The 9,327-nt window shown below is 56.7% G+C and overlaps 1 protein-coding gene across 1 annotated transcript in view; it reads right to left on the bottom strand.

Annotated features, from left to right (window-relative positions):
* Nucleotides 1–2,694: 2,694 nt before the first annotated feature.
* Nucleotides 2,695–9,327, bottom strand: part of NECTIN2 (nectin cell adhesion molecule 2) — a gene marked incomplete at its 5' end in the record, with an annotated part of 31,583 nt that continues 24,950 nt past the window's right edge. Inside the window, 1 exon segment of the mRNA XM_014582975.1 lies at nucleotides 2,695–3,431. Coding sequence (XP_014438461.1) covers nucleotides 3,028–3,431 — 404 coding nt within the window.

The raw sequence follows: 9,327 nt of genomic DNA, 5'->3' as shown, positions 1-9,327 counted from the left end.
CCCGATGATGCCGCCTGTGGCCCCGGCGCCTGCCGAGTTGGGGGTCTCTGCAAGGAGAGGGGTAGCGCGAGCGGAGGAAGCCATGATTCCTTGGTCCAGCTGCCCAAGTCACCGCCCACCTGTTCAAGTCCCAGACCTGGTGGCTTAAACTCACGCCGGGCGCGTGTGCGTGCATGCCCAAGATCCCGAGAGGAGAATGGAGAAGGGATTGCAGCGTGGCTATCTCCCCGGGGGGTGATTTCTTGCTTTCTGTCTCTCTCTGTCTTTCTGGCAAGCGCATGCGCCCTACAGCAAAAACCTCTCTGTCTCTCTGTGTCTTTCTGGTGAGTGCATGTGCTCTGTAGCAAAAACCTCTCCAAAAATAAAAAGAGGGGGGACCAAGCATGACACCTCGCCCTTGCCCTTGGGGAGGCTGACCTGAACACACATGCAATACCTAAGACGCCAGGTGGGGGTCACGATGGAGAACAGAGTAGGGGGTGCAGACGGTGACGGAGTGGTAAAACACTACTCAGCGAGGCAATCCGCATGGTGAGGCTCAGAGTTCAAGCCCGCGGAGCTCCGCGAGTGAGCATGGCTATGCTTGATTCGTGCTGCGTCTGGGACAGGCTGAAGGCTGGAGTTGGGTGTGGGATTGAGACCCTCTTAGGGGCTCTCTCTGTCTCACTCACTCATGTCGGAAATAAATGAACTTTAGGGCCAGCAGATGGTGTGGAGATTAAGCTGGGTGGATCCCACATGGCTGACTCCACGGTTCAGGTCCCAGACCAGGCGCATGCATGCATGCCCCAAATCCCAAAAGGAGAATGGAGGAGAAGGGATTGCAGCGTGACCATCCCGCCCCAGGGGGGATTTCTCTTTCTCTCTGTCTCCCTCTGGCAAGTGCACATGTCTTATAGCAAAAACTAAGTAAGTAAAACTTAAAAAAAAAAAAACCACACACACACACACACAAAAACAGTGGGCATTAAAACTTAAAACAAACCAAAAAAAGAATAGAGTAGGGGGGGCAATAAGGAAGTCACCCTCCCCCCAAAGACAGTCGGGGAGGTGCCACGTGAGCAAAGACCTGAAGCAGATGCAGGGGCAGGAGAACACGAGGGTGCACGGCAGGGGCCCTGAGTGGGGGCCCTGGAGTGTTCTAAGGAACAGCAGGACCAAGTGGCTGGGGCCCAGCGAGGAGGGCAGATAGTGGGGAGATGGCGAGGGAAGGCGGGGGAGGAGGTGTCCTCCACAGTAACAGGAAAGAGGTGCACAGACAGTCCTGGCCCTGGGCCCCCGCTCTGCACCCCCGTCTCCATTCTCGCCTCGGCCTTTCCTAACGAAGTCAGGGGTGGAGTGAGTACCTGTGTTGTGTCTGTTTCCTCTCGAGCCTGTGAGCCCCAGGTCTGGCACGCAGTGGGTGTTTGCTAGGTGTGAAAGGAGGGCCCAGCCTGGGCCTCAAGGACCTACCACGGGGACCTACCACCAGCCCGAAGGACAGGGTCCCCGGCCTCTGCCCTCCCACTGCCAAGGGGTAGGCGAGCAGGGTAGTTGGGGAGAGGACAGAGGAAAGGCAAGCAGAGGAAGAGGTGAGTGAGGAAAAGCCCACAGGGGTCACCTTACACCAACCCACAATGCGGGTGAGGAGCAGGAGCTGGCAGAGGGCCATGTCTGCCCGCATCCCGGGCCTGTCCGAGTCCACTGCTGCCCGGTCCACTGCCCGGCATCCTCTGGAGGCTTCGGAGGGTGGGATGATGGAGTGACTGTCGTGCAATCCACACACACCGTCATCCTCAAAACACTGCTCTTCCTGGCGTCACTGTCGCCTGCACGCCTCGGGAGGACAGGCCGGGTCAGTCCAGGTCACGGCGGTGTCCCCAGCGTCGCCTGGCACAGGGCTCCACACAGGGTCCATAGAAATCCATGGAGAACTGAACTTTTCGACCCCTCCTGGCCGCTCAGCCCTGCACCGAGGGCATCGCGGGCATGTCCATCGGGGATCCCACGACAGCCTGGGGGCCAGACACGTTTTCCAGGAGGCCACAGAGGCTGGAGGCTGCCCCTCCGCCCCTTCCCCTCCCCTCCCCCTGCCGGAAACTATCCTCGGGTTTTCCAGGTAGGGAGAGGGGAGGAGGTGGGTGTCCTGCCGCTCTGAATCTCTGAAAATCCCCGGATGCTGAGGTCTGGAGCAAGGGGAGCGACTCTAGGCCGCTGCTGTTGGAGACGGGGCTTTCCTGACACCCTCGCCCCACCCCTCTTCCCCTAGAATGGGTGGGAGCAGCCCTTCCCTCCCTGGGCAGCCTGGGGAGCTTCCCCCAGAGGATCAGGTCACAGCCCTGCACCCTCCCTGGAATTCAGGTCCCAGGACCCCGGGGCCCTACCTCTGCCATCTCCCACATATGCCCCCGCCAAGGGCCCAAGGCCAGGTACCCAGCTCACTCTCCCAGAGGACTCAGGCCATGGGCCAGCCTGGAGGTTGCACCCAGGAATCCAAACACCCTGGCCTCGATCCCTACACCCACTAGCCTGGGGGTCCTGGGCATCAGTGTGCCTGTCACGGACCCCGTGGTCTGAGCGCCCGCCTTCCCCACTCTGACCCCACCAGACTTCCCCTTAAGCTTTCCTCCCAAGCCCTGGGACCTAGGAGTCCCTGTCCCACCCTTCCCCCAGGACCCAAGGAGGGGGTCCGATGTATTACAAGACACCCCAGCGTTTTCCTCCAAGGCATTTATTAACTCCTGAGTGTCATGGGGCCAGGGGCAGGCTGCAGCCAGAAACAAGTCTCTGGGGGGGTCCTCTCTGACTCCCACTGCCGAGCTGCGGGGGCTGTGGGGGCTCCCTTCCCCATGCGGCCCTGAAGACGGAATCCAGTGTGTGCTCCCACCTCCCTCCCAGTCCCGGGGAGGTGGGAGGTGGCTCCAACTCCAGTGTCATCCAGGCAAACAGGTCCAACCAGTCTGAACTCCTGGGCTGGCCATGCCGCCGTGGGGGAGGGCTCAGCCCTCTCCCCGTCTCTGTCTCTGTCTCTGTCTGTCTGTCTCCAGGTCACACGTAAACAGCCCTCCGAGAGATGAGGGAGCCGTCCAGCTGGGACTCCATGTCGTCCTCCAGGGCCAGGGGCGGCGGCAGCATGAGGCCTTTCTCTGCCTTCTCCTCTTCCTCCTCCTCCTTCTCCTCCTCCAGCTCATCCTTGCCATCCGGCCTCAGGGGCCCAGAGGCTGTGGGTGTCCAGAAGATGGATCCCCCATTCCCATACACCTGAGTTTTCGGATCGAAGGATCCCCCGTCGCCTTCTCCTTCTCCTCCGCCAGGGCTCTTCCTTCTCCTCCTCACCCTCAGCAGGATGAAGGCCAAGGACCCCCCAGCCAGAAGCAGCAGCACCAGCAGTGTCCCTCCCACGGCCCCCCACACCAGCGGACCCATGTCTCGGGGCGAGGCCCGGGGAGTGTCTGAGGAGAGAGAGAAGGAGGGGTGAGAGAGAGACAGGGAGACACGAGGTCACCAGGATGTATCTGCGGGGGCGGGGGGGGGGGACAGACACAGGGCTGGTGACTGGAATCAGGACAGTGACTCTGGCTCAGCAGAATGTGGGGACCACTGACCCGTCCACCCAGGCCAGGCACCTCATGCGCGGAGGGGTAGCGAACTGCTGGTGCTCCGAAGTGTCTCCTCACACCTGCAGTGTTCCTCTCTCTCTCTGTGTTTTTTTTTTTTTTTTAATAGAGGTTTTGGACATAGGGTGGATGCAGTTGCCAGAGAGAAGGAGACAGTGAGACAGAAAGTGAGAAATCCCCCCCCGGGGGGTGGCCACGCAACAGTCCCCTCCCTTCCATTTTCCTCCTGGGATCTTGGGTACACAGGCACACACACCCAACAGGACTTTCAAGCCACCCGGTCTAGAACTGGAACTGCAGTCAACCACGTGGGAGTCCAGCAACCGCTGCGCCCCCTGCTGGGCCCCTGCAGTGTTTTCAAAAATTAAAATCACTAGGGGCTGGCGGGGGGCACAGCATAGAACGGGCGCTCTGTGAGGCTGACCTACACGGGAAGGTCCTGGCTTCGTGTCCAGAGACGTCTCTAGTACACAGGGCTCGTGTGTGCCCAGAGTCTCGGGCTGGCTGAAGCTGGGGGTGGACTGCAATGAAGACACAGGTGAGGGAGCTGTCTCTCGGTCTCTGTCTCACTCACGGAAGAAATTTTTAAACTCTCAAATTTTCAAAATTAAAATTGCTAACTAACATCGAAAAAATTAGCCTTTTTCATCTGAAACTCCAGATTTCTCTTAGGGATTAAAAAAAAAAAAAATCAGATGGAGCAACAGGGAACTCACCACCACCTAGGGACCGGCTGGCTGAAAGCGGGCTAGCTGAAATGTGAGACTCCACACCTGGCCATCTGGCACCTGCTAGGCCCAGGCCCACCCGAGTCTGCCTGATCCCAAAGCTCTCTGCAGGGCAAGCGGTCTCCCGAGAATCCCTCCCTCCTGCGTGAGGAACACTCAGTCCGGTGCTTGGTCCGGGTGGCCCCATGGCCTCCTCTGTGGGCCACACATTCCCAGAGCGCAAAATGGGAAACAAGAATTCCCTGGTCCTCAGATCCCCAGTGCCCCCTGCAGTGACTGAGCAGAGAGGATGGAGGATGAGGGGTCCGAGGGAGGCAGGAGTGGGGTGGGGAGAGGAGCCTAGAAGGAGCTCAGGAGGAGGGAGGCAAGGAAGGGGGTCTGGGCTCCACAGCAGGGACAGACTCACTATGTCACACGCTCACTCCCACCCCCACCCTGCATGCAGGGCCAGGCGCTCCACCTTCACCTGATCCCAAACCCCGCCCCAGCACACCCCGCACACTCCACACATCCGCACACAGGGGCGTACACAGGGGCAGCTGGAAACTGGGCTTTCCCGAGGGCCTCCGTTTCTGGAAGTTTCTTGCAGAGCTGTGTTTTTAAACAGGGGCTGGCCACCTGGTAGGCTGTCAAGTCTGGTTAGTGACTTGCAAACAGCATGACAAAAACAAGTAGAATAGACTTTGGGGGGCGGGTGGGGGGTAGATATACTCCTATAACTACAGCCAGGGCTGAGGTCAAAACCATCTCTCTGAGGGACCAGCAGTTGGCAGTTCCGGACCCGGTGGCTTAAACTCACACCGGGCGCGTGTGCGTGCGTGCCCAAGATCCCAAGAGGAGAATGGAGAAAGGACTGTGGCGTGGCCATCCCCCCTGGGGGTGATTTCTCGCTTTCTGTCTGTCTCTCTCTGTCTTTCTGGTGAGTGCACGCGCCCTATAGGGAAAACCTCTCCAAAAAAAAAGAAAAAAAAAAAAAAAAACCAAACCTCAGGCCGAGTCTGTCCGTGTGTCTGTGGGATGAAAGTTCACTGTGTCTCTCGGGACAGATGTCCACCACGTGGTGCAGCACGCGTACCCTGAGCCTTGGCTTGGTGACAGCATGTCTGTCTGTGTGCGCCCAGGAGTGCGGATTGTGTTTCCGAGCGACAAGTGTTCTCAGTGTGTCTTTTCTGGGCGTGTGTACCTGTCGGTTCACTTTCCACCTGCACCTGGATTCCTAGGGTGCTGGGTGGGCCCCGTCTCTGCTGGCATCCACCTTGAAGTGAGTGTCTTTGTGATGATGTTGACTGTGGGTGTGTCGGTGGCTCCCTTTGGGGGGACTTAAGGAGGGGGACTTTTGGGGGGACTTAAGGAGGGGGACTCTTGCCCCAGTGCTAGGTCTTTCTCTGGGGTGTGATTCTGGGTGCCCCCCAGGCTCCTGATTGTGGGGTGCCTTACTCAATACACATTGCTGAAGGGCTGACCTCTCTTTCCAATTTCCAGAGGGAGCGGGAGAAAACACCCCCAACGGGTGTGGTCACGCTGCACCCCCCTCTCCATTTCTCCACCCTGTTGGGATTCAGGGCACGCACACACATATGCCTATATTTTTTTTTTTCTTTTCTTTTGTTTTAGGTTTCTGCCATAGGGAAGGTTTCTGTTCAACGGAGAGAGACAGAGAGACGCAGTGAGAGGGCAAGTGAGAAATCACCCCCATGGGGAGATGGCCTTGCCATAATCCCATCTCTGCCATTCTCCTGGGATTTGGGACACACACACACACACACACACACACACACACACACACACGCGCCCAGTTGGATTTTCAGGCCGCCAGGTCTGGGACCCGAACTATGGTCAGCCATGTGGGAGTCCACGCCGCATGCTGGCCCCATGCCCAGTGTTTTTTAAGCCTCCAAGGCTGGGATTCTGACTGGGTCAGCCATGCGAGGTCAGCTCGCCGTTCCCTGCGCTCAGAGGCTGTGCTTGGGGCTGGCCGTGAAGGCCTTCTGAAGCCTGCGCCTTCCCTGCAGCTGCGTGTGTTCTGTACCCTGGACACGCTGGGGGTCCTCCTGACGGTGTGCCTGTGCGTCGGGGCACCCATGCCCCCGTGGCGTGCCTTTACTGGCACCACTTGTCCCGCAGGCTCCACGCCGTGGCGGGGTCAACCCCTGGAGGTGGCAGAAAGGGCGGGTGCTGGCGTGGCTGTGGGCTAGAGGTTCAGGGGTGCCCATCCAGTTCTCTTGTGGGGTGTGTGGAGCTGACCCTCCTCTGGGTGTGCCTCCTAGGGCAGGGGCTGTGTCGTGTCCACCATTGTATTGCCAACACCCAGGAGAGTGCCTGGCAGGGAGGGAACCTCAACAATCGTGAGTCAGAAATGTGAGTGAGCAAATGTGTGAAGTGAGAGTCTCCACACCGGGGTTCCTGGGGAGTTTCGAGGACATGCTCTTCCTGCAACGTCCTGAGCTGCTCTCTTGGAATCTGTGCGGGAGGGACAATTTCTCTATGTAGAAATGCTCTTCAACCATGTCTGCATGACAAAGCGTCCCTCTGGGTGTGCGTGCATTCGTGTACTCAAGGGTGTCGATGTGCTGAGAGGGTCAGGCCTCTTGGGGCTTCTTGTGACAGCTTCCGAGTAGGTAGTTCCCGGTGGGTGTCTAAGATTCCTGAGAGGGGTGTGCTTTCCTTCGGATGTCCTGCAAATGTGTGTGTCTGTGCTGTAAGATTATGTCTTGGGGCTGGCAGGTGGTGTGGTGGTTAAAATGCTGGACTCCCACGTGGCTGACCATGATTCGAGTCCTGGAGCAGGCGACTCGCTTTCTCACACCCCAATCCCTGCACCTGGCTGTCTCTCTCTGGTCAAATTACAATAAAGAAATAAATGGGGTCGGCAGGTGGCCTGGTGGTTAAGGGCACTGGACTCCCACATGGCCGACCACAGTTCGAGTCCCAGACCTGGTGGCTTGCTTTCTCACTTTTCCTCGCTCTCTCTCTGGTCAAATTAAAATAAATAAATACATGAAGTTAAATAAAATAATTATTTAAAAAACAGATATGTAGGGACCAGCAAATTGGTGTGATCCCTATGTTGCTGGACTCCCATGTAGTCGACTGTGGTTTGAGTCCTGGACCCGGTGGCTTAAACTCACGCCGGATGCTTGTGCATGCATGCCCAAGATCCCGAGGGGAGAATGGAGAAGGAACTGTGGCATGGCCATCCCTCCTGGGGTGTGATTTCTTGCTTTCTGTCTCTCACTCTCTGTCTTTCTGGCAAGCGCATACACCCTACAGCAAAAACCTCTCAAAAAAAAAAAAAGAAAAAAAAAGAGTGTTTATTGAGACAGGAATTAGACTCAATGAGTAAGTAAATAGGACAGGATCCCCCAAGGAAGAGTCACTATTAGAGGAAATGAACACACATACAGTAAGATAGCGCCAACTTATAAAACTGGAGTCATACTGGTCAAGCTTTTGAGAAGGCTCCTTCACTGTTTTCACTGAAAACCAAGTAACAGCTCTGACTGCTTGCTTATGCTGTTTCCTACCACCAGGGCTATTTGCCATCTTGCCTGAGCAATCAACTACATGGGAGTCCAGTGACATAGCCATTACGCTAACTGCTGGTCCCAAATAAATAATTCTAAAAAAAAAAAGGGATTATGTCTCAGGGGCCAGTCTGTGGCACAGCAATGAAAACATGACACTCTGCAGGGCTGAGCCAAATGGGAAGATTCCTGTTCACTTCTGGAGACCTCGCTGAGTGTGCTGGGCAACACATGTCCATGATCCAGGGCTGAGGCTGGGGGTGGATGGCATGGCCAAAAATCTGTTGGGGGGGCGCTAGCAGGTGGTGTGGGGGTTAAGGTACTGGATGGACTCCCACATGGCTGACTGTGGTTCGAGTTCTGGACCTGGCAGCTTGCTTTCTCACTTTCCCTCTCTTGTTTACTTGCTCTCTCACTCCATTTCTCTCTCATGAAATTAAATAATAATAATAAATTAAATTAAATAATTCTTTTTTTATAAAAAGTCTTTCGGGAGACCAGCCCCATGGCTCAGTGGTTAAGGGAGCTGGATCCCACAGGGCTGACTGTGGTTTGAGTCCCACCCCTGTGGTCTGAAAAACACACGGGACACGTAAGTGCATGCCCCAAATCCCGACAGGGTGCGGGTTAGAGAAGGGACTGTGCTGTGACCACGCCCCACCGAGGGCGCTGTCCCCTCTCTCTGTCTCTGGTAAGCCCGGGCACCCTCTGGCAATTAAATAAAAAAAAGAAAAAGCTGTCGGAGGTGCGGTCTCCACGTCGCTCATCATGGAAGAAATCAATAAATAAACTTAAAAAATGAAAAAAAGACTTCCAGTATAGAGCTCTGACTCAGGGTGTGAGGGTCCCCACAGTCTGTCTGCAAGTGTCTCTGCATGTCTGGTATCTCTGAGGGGCTGCCCCACCCTCACCCCCACCGCCACCGGGTCGCCGTGCCATGTCCCGTCCCGTGTCTGTGCGGGGTTGCTGTGTGGGCCGTCATGCTGAGAGGGTGTTTCTAAGAATGGCCCTTTCCAGGTGCATATGGGCTCTCTCAGGCTCTGGCCGAGTGTCACCTGGCTTGGTTCAGTGTATCTTGGCCAGTGTCACTACCCTCTTGGGTGTGTGTTCTGGTGACAATGGGTTTGAGTGTGCAGGGTTATGCTCCGGAGACTGACTGCTGGGACTCCCACGTGTCTCTGCGGCAGATGTTCCCAGCACAGGGCGCGTCCCTGGGGCTGCGGGTCCTGCCGGCTGTGGTTCTGATAGGAGGGGACTCTGGGGTCTGTGTGTCTGTGCCTCAGGGTACACGGCTACATGAGAATCCCTGTCTCCCTCTACAAGGGGCTTCAAAACGTTCGTAGGAAAAAAAGGAAATTAAAGTATGAGTTTAGGGGCCAGCAAGTGGTGTGGTGGTTGAGGTGCTGGACCCATGTGGCCGACCATAGTTCAAGTCCCGGATCTGGCGGCTTGCTTTGTCATTCTCCTTCTCTCTCTCTC

This window comes from Tupaia chinensis, unplaced genomic scaffold (assembly GCF_000334495.1).
Source record: "Tupaia chinensis unplaced genomic scaffold, TupChi_1.0 Scaffold000067_1, whole genome shotgun sequence".
NCBI classification, from domain to species: Eukaryota; Metazoa; Chordata; class Mammalia; order Scandentia; family Tupaiidae; genus Tupaia; species Tupaia belangeri.
Note: the sequence above shows the minus strand (reverse complement) of the source record. Positions and strands in the feature narration are given on the sequence as shown.